The sequence below is a fragment of the Carcharhinus amblyrhynchos genome, chromosome 21, assembly GCF_965287045.1.
Source record: "Carcharhinus amblyrhynchos chromosome 21, sCarAmb.v2.hapA, whole genome shotgun sequence".
NCBI classification, from domain to species: Eukaryota; Metazoa; Chordata; class Chondrichthyes; order Carcharhiniformes; family Carcharhinidae; genus Carcharhinus; species Carcharhinus amblyrhynchos.
In genome coordinates, this window is record NC_137344.1 from 9,293,868 (window position 1) to 9,310,799 (window position 16,932).

At 46.7% G+C, this 16,932-nt stretch overlaps 1 protein-coding gene across 1 annotated transcript in view; it reads right to left on the reverse strand.

The window, feature by feature from the left end:
* Positions 1-5,265, reverse strand: part of gnav1 (guanine nucleotide binding protein (G protein) alpha v1) — a 125,788-nt gene extending 120,523 nt beyond the window's left edge. Inside the window, exons 1-2 of the mRNA XM_080209455.1 lie at positions 4,983-5,265; positions 1,835-1,926 (exon numbers count right to left, since the gene is read on the reverse strand). Coding sequence (XP_080065581.1) covers positions 1,835-1,926; positions 4,983-5,112 — 222 coding nt within the window. The 5' untranslated portion in view covers positions 5,113-5,265. The remainder of the gene's footprint in view (positions 1-1,834; positions 1,927-4,982) is intronic.
* Positions 5,266-16,932: the final 11,667 nt, after the last annotated feature.

Sequence of the window (16,932 nt, forward strand, 5' to 3'; positions counted from 1 at the left end):
CCCCCTACCCTTCCGGGGACCGTATCCCTCTATTTCCATCCTATTCATGTATTTGTCAAGACATCCCTTAAAAGTCATACCATATCCGCTTCCACTACATTCCCCAGCAACGAGTTCCAGGCACCCACTACTCTCTGTGTAAAAAATGTCTCATACATCTCCTTTAAACCTTGCCCCTCACACCTTAAACCTGAGCCCCCTAGTAATTGACTCTTCCACCCTGGGAAAAAACTTCTGACTATCCACCCTGCCCATGCCTCTCATAATCTTGAAGATTTCTATCAGGTCTCCCCTCAACCTCCATTGTTCCAGTGAGAACAAACCAAGTTTCTCCAAACTCATGCCCTCCATACCAGACAACATCCTGGCAAATCTTTTTTGTACCCTCGCCAAAGCCTCCACATCCTTCTGGTAGTGTGGTGACCAGGATTGAACACTATATTCCAAGTGCAGTCTAACCAAGGTTCTACAAAGCTGCAAAATGACTTGCCAATTTTTAAACTCAATGCCCCAGCCAATGAAGGCAAGCATGCCGTATGCCTTCTTGATTACCTTCTCCACCTGCATTGCCACTTTCAGTGACCTGTGTACCTGTACACCCAGATCCCTTTGCCTATCAATACTCTTAAGGGTTCTGCCATTTACTGCATATTTCCTATCTGTATCAGACCTTCCAAAATGCATAACCTCACATTTGTCCAGATTAAACTCCATCTACCATCCCTCCGCCCAAGTTTCCAACTGATCTATAACCTGCTGTATCCTCAGATGGTCCTCATCACTATCCGCAAATCCATCAACCTTTGTGTCACCTGCGAACTTGCTAATCAAACCAGTTACATTTTCCTCCAAAGGAAAAGGTCCCAGCACTGATCCCTGAGGAACGCCATTGAGGTGCACTGAAATACTTGACATACACGGGCTGCTTTGTGTATAACACGTTATGTGAATCACACACGGGAAAGTTTGTGCCTTCTTAGGCAATGCAATAAATCTGGGGTTTTCCCCTTAGCCTGTTCCTTTGAACAGCCTTCGTCCTTTGTTTTTGGGAAGGGAATTGGAACTTTTAGCCAAAGCAAATGCTGATATTGCTGGTGTCTGAATGTTATAATGAACAACCTTAGAAAGAACTTTAACACGCTCGTCAAAAAATATCCCGTATCCTCCACAGTAACCAGCTTTCCCCATCGTGCTGCCTTTTTGTACAGTGGATCGTGGAAGCAATAATTAGCAGAAAAGCTCACACACAATTCTTTGTATCTGATGTTGTTCTCCTTGGTGATAAAGGTGTGACTTTTTTTGTATTTTAACGCAAATAACAAACTATAAAAACACAGGAATGACAAACAATCCAGGCGTTAATGTCAAGTGAGCTGACTCTCAAAAGGAACATCGGAGGAAGGTACATACATACATACATACAGAGTCCTACAGTACAGAATGAGGCCATTCAGCCCATCAAGTCTGTACTGACCACAATCCCTCCCAGGTTCTATTTCCGTAACAGCACACATTAACCCTGCTAATCCCCCACACATTAGGGTCAATTTAGCATGCCCACTCTACTTAACCAGCACGCCTTTGGACGGTGGAAGGAAATCAGAGCACCCGGAGGAAATCCACGCAGACACAAAGACAACGTGCAAACTCCACACAGTGACCAAAGCTGGAATTGAACCCGGGTCCCTGGTACCGTGAGGCAGCAATGCTAACCACTGTGCCACCATGGAAGAAACAATATTAATAAAAGTATATTTGAGAATGTATCCTTTAACCTCACTGAAGTCTGTGAATTGCTCATTTATTCGATATTCGTACTTCCTCGGAGAGTTACCTTGAAACTTATCAGTTCTTCTTCAGTGAAACCATGACTGTGAATAATCTTCATCTGTTTTACCAACGTGCTCTTGCCGCTCTCTGCTGCACCTGAAACACACACAACACAAGGCAATAAGAAATTAATGGGAACATGAGTTGGTCTCCCCATCCCGTTCCACCATTCAACACGATCCCAGCTGATCATCAAACTCAACTCCATTTGCCCACCCTCAACACTTTATCCCTCGCGCCAACCCCCCCAACACTTTATCCTTCAGGTGCCCACCTCTACTTAGTACAAAGAACAAAGAAAATTACAGCACAGGAACAGGCCCTTCAGCCCTCCAAGCCTGCGCCAACCATGCTGCCCGACTGAACTAAAACCCCCAACTCTTCCGAGAATCATATCCCTCTATTCCCATTCTATTCATGTATTTGTCAAGATGCCCCTTAAAAGTCGCTATTATATCTGCTTCCATTACCTCCCCCAGCAGTGAGCTCCAGGCATCCACCACCCTCTGTGTAAAAAAAAACTTGCCTCATACATCTCCTTTAAATCTTGCCCCTTGCATCTTAAACATATGCCCTCTTGTAATTGACTCTTCCACCCTGAGAAAAAGCTTCTGACTATCCACTCTGTCTATGAATATGAATACGAATATATAGTGTTCAAGCCTGAGAGTTAGTGGCCCAAACCCCCTGGATTCCACAGCACAGGTTAACTTCTAAACATCCCGACTACTTTCAAAATTGTTCCAATTACGAGGTTTGAAAGATCGTTCTGTATTAGTAGGACTTTCTCTTTAATTTAGGGTAAAATGGAGGCATACGACCTGTTCTAAATTCTGTCCAACAAATAGGTTTGGGTGTTAAAGGAGGTCTTAGTGGGAGAGTCCAAGATATTCACACCTGTGATCAAAAAGAGGTCCTGAGCTGTTGTTGGTCTCCAAGTCACAGAGAGGTGTTAGATTTTGTAGTTCGCTACTTAATTCAAAGATGGAATGGGGTTGGGGGTCTAGATAATAGTTAACCTGCATTTCCTCCTAGATACAAGGCCCATGTGATTCATGAGTACATGGCGAAGGGATTTTAAGAGGGGCATTGTTCATTAGATGCCACCATGGCATAGATTATACAGGCTATAGGTTTTCTTAAAAATATCACTGAAGGGGGATCAGTGTTCAAGAATCTGAGAGTAAAACTCAATGGGCTGAATTCCCTCCTTCTGCACTGTAGGATTTTACAATTCTAAATTGGGGGGACTAACTAGAGTAAATGCCTGGGGTTATGGGGATAGGGCCTGGGTGGAATTGTGGTCAGGGCAGACTCATTGGGCCAAATGGCCTCTTTTAACACTGTAGGGATTCTATGATTCTATACTCGGGTAGTTGGGGGTTTTTTTTCAATGATATTGGTCTATATCGGATGTAAGTGAGTCATTTCATTTTCTGTCTTTGGGCAGAGAAGGTATCCTACACAAATTAGAGAACCTGAAACCTAACCAAGCAGACAGAAAACTATTCCATTTTTCCCTCCCAGTTTACCTGTGGCCATTTTTTAGAATATTGTATTTAAGATTTAACGTCTCTCCCATTCAGCAGCGCAAACAGCTAGTGGTGGGAAATTAAGTACAGTTTGTCTGCAATGGTCAAAGTATAACTCACAAGTTTTCCATTTAGCCCCACATGTTGCAAAGAGTCACGCTTTTTGCATCATGCTGTTTGTTATAGACTTATTTGGGATGCACAATGGGTCCTATTATTCACATGTTGTTTTATTTTTGTTTTTATCTATTCCGCACTAAAAAACACAATCTGTTTTATAAAAAAATTCAGCACTCCCCCCCTCCACTCCACACCCACACAAACACATACAGAATAGATACAAATACACGGAGAGTCTGAACCTTAGTCAAAAAGATGTTTAACAACTTTTAAAAGTATATATATATAAACGAGAGAGAGAAAGAAAGATTCATCTAAGGAAAACATGCAATCAAAAAAATGTTTAACCGCTTAAATGTTCGGGTGGCACAGTGGTTAGCACTGCTGCCTCAACAGCTTTAATCTGGTGTTGTGAGACTTCTTACTGTGCCTCACAGCACCAGGGACCCGGGTTCGATTCCCAACTTGAATCAGTGTGGAGTTTGCAAGTGCTCCCCATGTCTGCATGGGTTTTCTCCAGGTGCTCTGGTTTTCCTCCCACAGTCCAAAGATGTGCAGGTTAGGTTGCCCCTTAGTGTTCTGGGTTGCATAAATTAGAGGGATTGGTAGTGTAAATATGTGGGGTTAAGGGGGTAGGGCCTGGAGTGGGATTATTGTCGGCGCAGACTCAATGGGCTGAATTAACCCCTTCTGCACTGCAGGGTTTCAATGATTCTATGGACTTTTAATAAGTATATATATGAATGAAAAAGAGAGGGAAATTTGTTAAAGGAAAACGTACAATCAAAAAAATGTTTAACTGTTTAAATGTTAGGGCCACACGGTGACAATGGTTAGCACTGCTGCCTCACAGCTCCAGGGACCCAGGTTCGATTCCTGGCTTGGGTTACTGTCTGTGTGGAGTTTGCACATTGAGATTTGTTAAAGGAACGCATACAATCAAAAAATACTTTAACAAATATATATTTTTAAAAGTTGTTTAAGGAACACAATCAAAAAAAAATTCAACAACGTTTAACAGAATATACAGATAGACAGAAAGAGAGAGAGAGAGATTTGTTAAAGGGACACACACTGGCTACACTGCAAAAACTCTGTTGAAATAAAAGTAATCCACCCCCTTCCCTGGGATAACAGCCGTTAAATGGACTGGTCTAGACTTGCGCCAGTATCCCTCCAACCAGTAATTCAATCCTTTAATTAATAGTGGGGAGTTGGCTGGGGGAATACACTTCTCACATACCGGAGAGAAGAAATTCGGGTTTAAAGAGCCAATATGAATAGGAAGGTATCGACATGACTTTCGAATATTTTGTTTGGGGGAGGTTGATAGGGAGAGAAATAATTAAGCGTTTTCATAACAAGACTTTAGGCTAGTCCAAAAAAAGAGCTATCTGGAAAAGGCAAACTGTTAACTGATGAAAGAGGAGGTGAATGAACAATTCCAGGTGTATGTTACACGCTGCTGTCAATTTCACCCCCTGGGAAAGTCTCACTGACCTAACAGCAGAATCTTCACCACGTTGAGTTCTTGTTTGGCACATTCATACAGCGCCCGGTCAATCTTCTCACTGCGGAGCTTCGCCTGTCGCTCCTCGGCACTGCTCTCGGATCCCAGGCACAGTCCCATCTCCGCCGACCATTTTCTTCCCCAAAGTGGGAGTGAGTGAGTGAGTGAGAGAGAGAGAGGAGTTTGGGGGGGGGTCAGAATGAAGGAGCAGTCAAACCTGGCTGCTTCACTGCTCCCCTCATCCCCTCCCTCGCTGAGCCAGCGCCTTCTCCTCTCCCCCCCCACCCAACTCTCTGCTCAACTCCCAAACCAAACTTTCCTCTTGTTGCAGCAGAGAAAAGTTGCAAGCGCCGGCGCTGTAGTTACACCAGAGAAAATCCCTGGCAAATTACAGAGGAAATGACGTTTGATTGTTTAATACAGCCAGCTTCTGTTTGGGAAATAGTTAGCAGATTAATATTCCTCACTCAAATATCATTTTTTCTCTTTCGATTCAAATTTTGTGTGTGTATGTATATATAAAATCTCCGTATAGCATCAATGTTGTAAAGGGGCACTTACAATGTCTTCTGCAAGTCAGAATTTAAAATAGTCCAAATAATGTCTTTGTACCAACAAATCAATGAAATCCAAACTGGGGCTCATAGTAAATACTGACACAGCCCCCCGGGGACACCCTTTCCCACCCCACCCACTATCTTCCAAAGCAGGGGTTCCCCTTGAGGGGCCTGGGTGACATGTTGGCACGGTGGTTACCACGGTCAGCTGTGACCAAGGGTCGCCTGGACCGGAAACGTCAGCTCTTTTCTCTCCTTCCAAATGCTGCCAGACCTGCTGAGGTTTTCCAGCGTTTCCTCTTGTGGTTAGTCCTGCTGCCCCACAGCATCGGGGACCTAATTCCGGCCTCGGGTCACTGTCTGTGTGGGGTTTGCACGTTCTCCCTGTGTCTGCGTAGGTTTCCTCTGACGGACCAAAGACGTGCAGGTAGGTGGGTTGGTCGTGCTAAATTGCCCCTAAGTGTGCCAAGATGTGTAGGTTGGGGGTGGAGGAGGCGGGGGTGGAAGCACGGTGGCACTGTGGTCAGCACTGCTGCCTCACAGTGCCAGGGACCCGGATTTCGATTCCTGGCTTGGGTCACTGTCTGTGTGGAGTCTGCACATTCTCCCTGTGTCTGCGTGGGTTTCCTCCCACAGTCAAAAAGATGTGCTGGTTGGGTGCATTGGCTGTGCTGAATTCTCCCTCAGTGCACCTGAACAGACACCAGAGTGTGGCGACTAGGGGATTTTTCACAGAAACTTTGCTGCAGTGTTAATGTAAGCCTACTTGTGACACTAATAAGTAAACTTTAAAATACATGGGGATAGGACAGGGGTATAGTATAGTGCACAAGCAGTTTTGTGAGGACATTGGAAAGCAGGCAATGATTGGAAGATATCAGGAACAGCAGATCCTTTTAAAAAAAACTTGAATGGTTGGAGTTGATACAGCTGGAGACGAGGTGGGGAAAGTCCCAGCGACAATAAATCCATGGCTTCTAGATCAGTCCTGGGCCCCTTGGAAGGGGTAATTATTATATATTTAAAAGGGTTGCGGGTTGCTTTAAGAATTGATCACACAATTTGATGTTATTGCAGAGACTGTTGTATTATTTTCAGTTTTGTAATTTGTGCAGTGCAGAGAGCAGCTCTTCAATAAATCTGTTGTGTGTTATCTGAATCTATGCATTCAAACCACGTCCTTTCTTTCTATTAAAATCCACAACCCCTAACCCCAAACTAAACAAAACTGACATAGTTAGAACATTGGTAGCACAGTGGTTAGCACTGCTGCCTCACAGCGCTAGGGACCCGGGTTCGATTCTCGGCTTGGGTCACTGTCTGTGCGGAGTTTGCACAGTCTGCCTGCGTCTGTGTGAGTTCCCTCCGGGTGCTCCAGTTTCCTCCCACAGTCTGAAAGACGTACTGGTTAGGTGAATTGACCCGAACAAGCACCAGAGTGTGAATTTCATAGTAACTTCATTGGAGTGTTAACATAAGCCTACTTGTATCTAATAAATAAACTTTGATGTTGATGGTTAACCCGGCAAGTTGCACTCTGACCCTCTAATCACTATCCCTCACAGATCTAGCCTCTGCCATTGGCCCTTGAGCTCTGCCTTCCCGTGTCCAGACTGTTACTGATTCTGGGTTGGCCACTGAGTCCATTGCAGGCAGCTGCTCCACGAGGCCGAAGGTGCAGGCCCCACAATCCAAACCACCAGAGCTTGCTCTGAACTGGGTGTTCATCCACTGCAGAGTTTATGGATCGATTTACCCAAATCTCCCTGAACAGGGAACAAAAAAATACTTTCTGTACCAACCCACCTAACGGAAAACAAGTCAGTTCACAGCTGCAGAAAGAGGGGGCAACATCTGAACCTTGCTTCAATCACCTCGGACATTATTGAATCTCTACAGTGCAGAAAGATACCATCCGGTCCAATGAATGTTCACTAACTCCCTGAAAGAGTATCTCACCTAGCGCCCTCCCCACCCAATCCCTGTAACCCTGTGCCAATCCACCCTGTGCATTTACCACGGCCAATCCACAGACTCCGGCTGGGTGAGACCGAAGGTGTAAGATGCATCCCTGGCTCCAGAGGTGAAGCACAAAAGGAGTGAAGGAGGACCCACCCCCACCCCTCTACTCCTTTTACAGCACTAGCTGCCATAGAGCAGGTGAGTTTAAATGCCCCATTGAAAGGGAGAAGGTGAGTTTCCAATCAAATGAATGAGGTGTGGGAGTGGGAACTCAAATATTGGCAGAGATGAGGGGGCTGGTGGGTTCTGGACATTGGGGCATGGTAGGGGTGAAGAGCAGCAGGGAGAGGAATTGGACATGGGGAGATCGGGACATAGATGGAGGGCAAATCTGGACATAGGAGGATCCAGACATCAAGGGGGAAAGGTGGGGGTTTAGAAATGGGGGGCAGGGGTTCAGACGTCGAGGGCAGTTTCAGACATGGGGGCAGGAGGGGGTCCAGACATCCAGGCGGGAAGGTGGGGATTTAGAAATGGGGGGGCAGAGAGAGTTCAGACATTGGAAGGGTTCAGACATCGAGAAGGTTCAGAGATGGAGGAGGGGGTTCAGATATTGGGGTGGATTCAGACCTTGAGAGGGTTCAGACATCAAGGGGGGGCTCAGACATTGGGGGGGGGGGCAGGAGGGTGTTCAGACATCAGTTGGGGGGGGGGAAGATGGGGGTGTACAGTACGGGACTTGGTCTGAGTCTGTAAAATGGTTACACTGAAGTTAGAAGTGCTTTTCTTTCCTCAAACTCTTTCAGAGTAACCATAATTGTAAAACTGACAGAACTATCCAAAGATAGTGATTTAAATCACTTTGTCGGATGGTTCCCAGCCCAGTACAATTACCCAGAGGAAGTTAGTACTTCCTGGACAATCGTCAGGTAAACCTTTACCTGGGAACTTCCAAGAGGGATTCCCCAGTGCAGCTTTAGGATGACCCCCAAATGTGAAACTGGGGAGCTGGGAAACAATGTGCCAAAGGGTAGATTAATTGGAGGATGTAGGATACAACAGAAGGAAATTGTTGAAGTGAGTTTTATCAATGACCAGAGTGGGTGGTGAGAACTGTATAGAGAGAGCAGGATGCTGGTGGCTAAATGATGGGCCATCAATAATGATGAATTGAAAAGTAATAAGATGTTTGGTGTTAAAGGAGTGACGGACTGGTGGCATGCGGGAATTGGAAAATTAGTCCAAATATTTCCGCCAACTCCATAAGGGCTTCTGGGAATGCCTGAGTCAATAGAGAAAGAGAGAGGAAAAGACAAAGAAAGGTGTGAGCAACCATTCCCACCCCCTCCCCCGCCTCCTCCCTAACTGTACCTTCCCCCACCACAACCCCCAGCCTGGGTCTCCATCTCTAGCCTTCCTGTGGAACATGTGGCTCATTACAGAAAAGCCTTGCAGAGTTGCTCTCAATAACAATGAGTGCATTTGGACATGGGAAAGAAAACTAGAATCAAAACAATGAGAACTCAAGGGCAGCAAATCCCATCTTTGCAATATCATTTGCAAGTCTCACCTGACTACTTAGCATGTGATGGGATATCTTATCATCTGACCTCCAGGAACATGTCCAACCAGAATAGCAAACCCTGCTGGATACTCTCACCTATATTTGCTCAAATGCTGTAATTTATGTTTTCAACATTCATGCCACAGAAAACTGACATAAAAGCAAAACACTGTGCAATCTGAAACAAACATTGAAAATGCTGGAAAATCTCAGCAGGTCTGACAGCATTTGTGTGGAGAGAACAGAGCCAACATTTTGAGTCTGGGTGACCCTTCCTTAGAAGACAAGGAAAGTCAGACAAGATTTAGAATATGAGGATGGGGAGAGGGTGCTGTAATTGATAAGAATGGCACAGACAAAAGGACAGAGGGAATGTAAACGAGGGTGATAAAGGCTGAGAATGGTGCTAAGAGCATCCATTAAGAGATTGGAATGTGTAAATGGCAGAACAAAGTTGCAGAGTGTAGGAATGTGTCAGTTGGCCCTGGTGGGCTGGGCAGTGGTGGGGGGAAGGTGGAGACAAGATAGAAAGCGAGGTTTACCACTGTGGTTAGCACTGCTGCCTCACAGCGCCAGGGACCCAGGTTCAAATCCCAGCCTCGGGTCACTGTCTGCGTGGAGTTTGCACATTCTCCCCATGTATGCGTGGGTTTCCTCCGGGTGCTCCAGTTTCCTCCCACAGTCCAAAGATATATGGGTTAGGTGGATTGGTGATGCTAAATTGCCCCTTAGGTGTCGGGAGACTAGAATCATAGAATCCCTACAGTGCAGAAGGAGACCATTCGGCCCATCGAGTCTGTACCAACTGCAATCCCACCCAGACCCTATTCCCAAAACCCATGCATTTACACCAAGGGATAACTTAGCATGGCCAATCCATCTAATCCACACATCTTTGGACTGTGGGAGGAAGCCAGAACCCAGTGGAAACCCACACAGACATGGGGAGAACATGCAAACTCCACACAGACCATAACCCAAGCCAAGAATTGAACCTGGATTCCTGGCACGGACTAAGAACATAAGAACATAAGAAATAGGAGCAGGAGTAGGCCATCTAGCCCTTCGAGCCTGCCCCGCCATTCAATAAGATCATGGCTGATCTGTTGTGGCTCAGTTCCACTTTCCCGCCCTCTCCCCATAACCCTTAATCCCCTCTCTTATCAAGAACCCATCAACCCGCTTCTTAAAAATATTTAGCGAGGCAGCCTCCACCACTTCAACGGGCAGAGAATTCCAGAGATTCACCACCCTTTGAGTGAAGAAGTTCCTCCTCAACTCCGTTCTAAACCGCCTCCCCTTTATCTTGAGGCTGTGCCCCCTAGTCCTACTGTCTTTTTTGAGCGGCAAGAGTCTCTCCACCTCTATCCTATCCATCCCATTCATCATCTTATACGTCTCAATGAGATCTCCCCTCATTCTTCTAAACTCTAACGAGTACAAGCCTAGTTTATTCAGCCTCTCCTCATAGCTCAATCCCCTCAACTCCGGTATCAGCCTAGTAAACCTCCTCTGCACTCCCTCCAGGGCCAAAATATCCTTGCGCAGGTGCGGCGCCCAAAACTGCACACAGTACTCCAGCTGCAGCCTCACCAATGCCCTATACAGCTGCAGCAAGACCTCCCTACTTTTATATTCAATCCCCCTCGCTATGAAGGCCAGCATCCCATTTGCCTTCCTGACCACCTGCTGCACCTGCAAGCTGGGTTTTTGCGACTCATGCACAAGGACCCCGAGGTCCCTCTGCACCGTCGCCTGCTGCAGTTTTTCGCCACGTAAGTAATATTCCTTCCTACCATTCTTCCTACCAAAGTGGACCACCTCACACTTGCCAACATTAAATTCCATTTGCCATTTCCTGGCCCATTCGCCCAGCCTATCTAGATCCTTCTGCAGACTCTCCACACCCTCCGCACAATTTGCCTTTCCCCCAATCTTGGTGTCATCAGCAAATTTCGACACCCTGCACTCGGTTCCCTCCTCCAGATCATCTATATAAATGGTAAATAGCTGAGGCCCCAGCACCGACCCCTGGGGCACCCCACTAGTCACCAACCGCCAATCCGAATAGCACCCATTGACCCCCACTCTCTGCCTCCTATTTGACAACCAATCCTCTATCCACGCTAACACCCTACCCCCAACTCCATGTCCCCTGACCTTCTGCAATAACCTCTTGTGAGGTACCTTGTCAAACGCCTTCTGAAAATCCAGAAAGACCACATCCACCGGCTCTCCTCTATCCACTGCCCTAGACACATCCTCATAGAACTCCAGTAAATTTGTCAGACACGACTTCCCTTTAATGAAACCGTGTTGCGTCCGCCCTATCAAGCAATTCCCTTCAAGATGCCTCGCAATTTCCTCCTTAATGACGGATTCTAACATTTTACCTACCACAGACGTTAAACTAACCGGCCTATAATTCCCCGCCTTTTGCCTGGCACCCTTCTTAAACAACGGCGTAACATTAGCCGTTTTCCAATCTTCCGGCACTTCCCCGGAATCCAGCGACGTCTGGAAAATAACCACCAAGGCATCCACTATCACCTCCGCCATTTCTTTCAGAACCCTTGGATACATTCCATCCGGTCCTGGGGACTTGTCCACAATCAGCCCCTCCAGTCTGTTGAGCACCACCTCTCTAGTAACAGTAATGTCATTAAGACCCTCCATTCCTACCACCTTTCCATCGCTAACACCCGGCAAATTATTCACGTCCTCCTCCGTGAAGACAGAAACAAAAAAGTTATTCAAGACCTTAGCCATATCCCCATCCCCTACCACTAGGTCCCCTTTCTCATCCTCTAAAGGACCAACGTTCACCCTAGCCAGCCTCTTCCTTTTTATATATTTATAAAAACTCTTGCTATCCTTTTTTATATTAAGTGCTAGCCCAGCCTCATAGCTTCTCCTACCCTCCTTTATCAACTTCTTTGTCAATCTTTGTTGACATTTAAACCTTACTAGCTAGGGTAAACTTATGGGAATGGGGCCTGCTGGGATTGTGGTTGGTGCAGACTCGATGGGCCAAATGGCTGCCTCCTGCACTGTAGGCGTTCTATTTTAGAAGTGGAAAAACAAAAATGATACAAAGTGACATTTGAGTTTAATTGGATCTGGCATACACAGGGTTGTGCAGTACTTACACATTTTCTGCTCATACCCTGTTGTGCACAGATCATGTGGAAGAAATATGGGCAGTGGTGTTTGTCTATGACCTAGTGATGTACATCCCACTTTACCTCCCACTGCACCTTTCACTCTCTTCAAATGAAATGAAATGTTGCTCATGGCTTTTTCTTGAGAGGGAGCTAGCTGGTGATGAATGAACCTGGGAGTCACCACACTACAGGCGAGGGGAAGGTTGAGAAGGCAGGCCTTCACCAGTAACCTCAGCCGGTATGGAAATTGAACCCACGCTATTGGCATTGCCCTGCATCACTAACCATCTGACCAGCCAACTGAGCTAATCAACTCTCTTAACAATGGAAGGGACTGGTCCGAGTGTGACTTCACAGTACAAAGAAGGAGCTAGTGTGACAGCAACACTATTCTCTTTCTGCCCAGGTGCCATGTAACCAGTAAGTAGTGACCATGTTCTTTCATAGCTACCACACTGCTGACATTTGCTGTGTTTTTAGAAAGCAAGGGGCTAAGACAAACCACAGAAAAACATGTCCATATCTGTTGAAGGGAGTTTAATTTCCATGCTTGACTTTGAACTTCCATTTCATGGAGAAAAGCAAGTGTTCAGAGCTTGAGAGTAAGCACTCCATACCAAGCACCAGATGCCTTGGTGATTATTTTCCAAACCTCGCTGGATTCCGGGGAAGTGCCGGAAGATTGGAAAACGGCTAATGTTACGCCGCTGTTTAAAAAGGGTAGCAAGCAAAAGGCAGGGAATTATAGGCCGGTTAGTTTAACGTCTGTTGTGGGAAAAATGCTTGAATCTGTCATCAAAGAAATAGCGAGGCACCTTGAGAAGAATTGTTTGTTAGAGCAGACGCAGCACGGATTCGTTAACGGGAAGTTGTGTCTGATGAATTTATTGGAATTCTATGAGGATGTGACTAGTGCGGTAGACGGAGGGGAACCAGTGGATGTGGTGTTTCTCGATTTTCAGAAGGCGTTTGATAAGGTGCCGCACAAAAGGTTGTTACAGAAGGTTAGGGGGCATGGAATTGGGGGTAAGGTGTTAGTGTGGATAGAGGATTGGTTGTCTAATAGGAGGCAGAGAGTTGGTATCAATGGGTGCTATTCTGATTGGTGGTTGGTGACTAGTGGAGTGCCCCAGGGGTTGGTGCTGGGGCCTCAACTATTTACCATTTATATAGATGATCTGGAGGAGGGGGCTGAGTGTAGGGTGTCGAAATTTGCTGATGACACGAAGATAAATGGAAAAGCAAATTGTGCGGAGGGTGTGGAAAGACTGCAGAGGGGTCTAGATAGGCTAAGCGAGTGGGCAAGGACCTGGCAGATGGAGTACAATGTTAGCAAGTGTGAGGTTATCCACTTTGGCAGGAATAATAGTAGGAGGGATTACTATTTAAAGGGTGAAAAGCTGCAGCATGCTACGGTGCAGAGGGACCTGGGGGTCCTTGTGCATGAGTTGCAAAAACCCAGTCTGCAGGTGCAGCAGGTGATCAAGAAGGCGAATGGGATGCTGGCCTTTATAGCGAGGGGGATTGAATATAAAAGCAGGGAGGTCTTGCTGCAACTGTACAGGGCACTGGTGAGGCCACAGCTGGAGTACTGTGTGCCGTTTTGGCCGCCGCACTTGCGCAAGGATATTTTGGCCTTGGAGGGAGTGCAGAGGAGGTTCACTAGGCTGATACCGGAGATGAGGGGGTTGAACTACGAAGAGAGGCCGAATAGACTGGGTTTGTACTCATTGGAGTTTAGAAGGATGAGGGGGATCTTATAGAGACATGTAAGATAATGAAGGGGATGGATAGGGTAAAGGTAGAGAGATTCTTCCCGCTCAGAAAGGACAGCAGGACTAGAGGGCACAGCCTCAAGATAAATGGGGGGGGGGGGCAGTTTAGAACGGAGTTGAGGAGGAACTTCTTCACTCAAAGGGTGGTGAATCACTGGAATTCTCTGCCCGTTGAAGTGGCGGAGGCTACCTCGCTAAATATATTTAAGACACAGGTAGATAGGTTTTTGGTAGGCAAGGGAATTAAGGGTTTTGGGGAGAAAGCAGGAAAGTGGAACTGAGCCACTTCAGATCAGCCATGATCTTATTGGATGGCGGGGCAGGCTTGAAGGGCTAGATGGCCTACCCCTGCTCCTACTTCTTATGTTCTTATGAATGCAAAGCTCTAAACAGCCGAGACTCCACTCTACCATCTGCCACGGCACCCACTTCAACGTCATCAGTTGGCCCTCATCGGTTCCACAGCTGAAAATTTCAGACATCTGAGGGGTGGCTTCCCAAACAGCATCCCATGACCTGTCAGGTAATCATACCTAGTCTTGCCATTGTGTTGATGCTGTTGTCTGGGATGTGGCTGTTGCTATGCCCAGCCATTACTATATTTTAAATTCATTCATGGGATATGGCTATTGTGGGCTGGCCAGCATTTATTGCCCATCCTTAGTTACACTCAGAGGGCAGTTCAGAGTCAACCACGATGCTGTGGCCCCGGAAGCACACATAGTCCAGATTAGGTAAAGACAGCAGATTTCCCTCCCCGAAGGGCATGAGTGAAAGACATAAGAACATAAGAACATAAGAAATAGGAGCAGGAGTAGGCCATCTGGCCCTTCGAGCCTGCCCCGCCATTCAATAAGATCATGGCTGATCTGTTGTGGCTCAGTTCCACTTTCCCGCCCTCTCCCCATAACCCTTAATCCCCTCTCTTATCAAAAACCCATCAACCTGCTTCTTAAAAATATTTAGCGAGGCAGCCTCCACCACTTCAACGGGCAGAGAATTCCAGATATTCACCACCCTTTGAGTGAAGAAGTTCCTCCTCAACTCCGTTCTAAACCGCCCCCCCTTTATCTTGAGGCTGTGCCCCCTAGTCCTACTGTCTTTTTTGAGCGGGAAGAGTCTCTCCACCTCTATCCTATCCATCCCATTCATCATCTTATACGTCTCAATGAGATCTCCCCTCATTCTTCTAAACTCTAACGAGTACAAGCCTAGTTTATTCAGCCTCTCCTCGTAGCTCAACCCCCTCAACTCCAGCATCAGCCTAGTAAACCTCCTCTGCACTCCCTCCAAGGCCAAAATATCCTTGCGCAGGTGCGGCGCCCAAAACTGCACACAGTACTCCAGCTGCGGCCTCACCAATGCCCTATACAGCTGCAGCAAGACCTCCCTACTTTTATATTCAATCCCCCTCGCGATGAAGGCCAGCATCCCATTCGCCTTCCTGACCACCTGCTGCACCTGCAGGCTGGGTTTTTGCGACTCATGCACAAGGACCCCGAGGTCCCTCTGCACCGTCGCCTGCTGCAGTTTTTCGCCACGTAAGTAATAGTCCTTCCTACCATTCTTCCTACCAAAGTGGACCACCTCACACTTGCCAACATTAAATTCCATTTGCCATTTCCTGGCCCATTCGCCCAGCCTATCTAGATCCTTCTGCAGACTCTCCACACCCTCCGCACAATTTGCCTTTCCCCCAATCTTGGTGTCATCAGCAAATTTCGACACCCTACACTCGGTTCCCTCCTCCAGATCATCTATATAAATGGTAAATAGCTGAGGCCCCAGCACCGACCCCTGGGGCACCCCACTAGTCACCAACCGCCAATCCGAATAGCACCCATTGACCCCCACTCTCTGCCTCCTATTTGACAACCAATCCTCTATCCACGCTAACACCCTACCCCCAACTCCATGTCCTCTGACCTTCTGCAGTAACCTCTTGTGAGGTACCTTATCAAACACCTTCTGAAAATCCAGAAAGACCACATCCACCGGCTCTCCTCTATCCACCGCCCTAGACACATCCTCATAGAACTCCAGTAAATTTGTCAGACACGACTTCCCTTTAATGAAACCGTGTTGCGTCTGCCCTATCAAGCAATTCCCTTCAAGATGCCTCGCAATTTCCTCCTTAATGACGGATTCTAACATTTTACCTACCACAGACGTTAAACTAACCGGCCTATAATTCCCCGCCTTTTGCCTGGCACCCTTCTTAAACAACGGCGTAACATTAGCCGTTTTCCAATCTTCCGGCACTTCCCCGGAATCCAGCGACGTCTGGAAAATAACCACCAAGGCATCCACTATAACCTCCGCCATTTCTTTCAGAACCCTCGGATGCATTCCATCCGGTCCTGGGGACTTGTCCACAATCAGCCCCTCCAGTCTGTTGCGCACCACCTCTCTAGTAACAGTAATGTCATTAAGACCCTCCAGTCCTACCACCTTTCCATCGCTAACACCCGGCAAATTATTCACGTCCTCCTCCGTGAAGACAGAAACAAAAAAGTTATTCAAGACCTTAGCCATATCCCCATCCCCTACCACTAGGTCCCCTTTCTCATCCTCTAAAGGACCAACGTTCACCCTAGCCAGCCTCTTCCTTTTTATATATTTATAAAAACTCTTGCTATCCTTTTTTATATTAAGCGCTAGCCCAGCTTCATAGCTTCTTCTACCCTCCTTTATCAACTTTTTTGTCAATCTTTGTTGACATTTAAACCTTTCCCAATCCTCTTCTCGCCCACTGCTCTTAGCTACTCTAAATTCCTCCACTTTTAATTTAACACTTTCCTTCACCTCCTTCGTTATCCACGGCTTATTACCTCTCTTCCTACTGTCCTTTTTAACCATCAGAATAAATTTCTGCTGAGCACCAAGAAAGATCTCCTTAAAGATCCTCCACTGCTCCT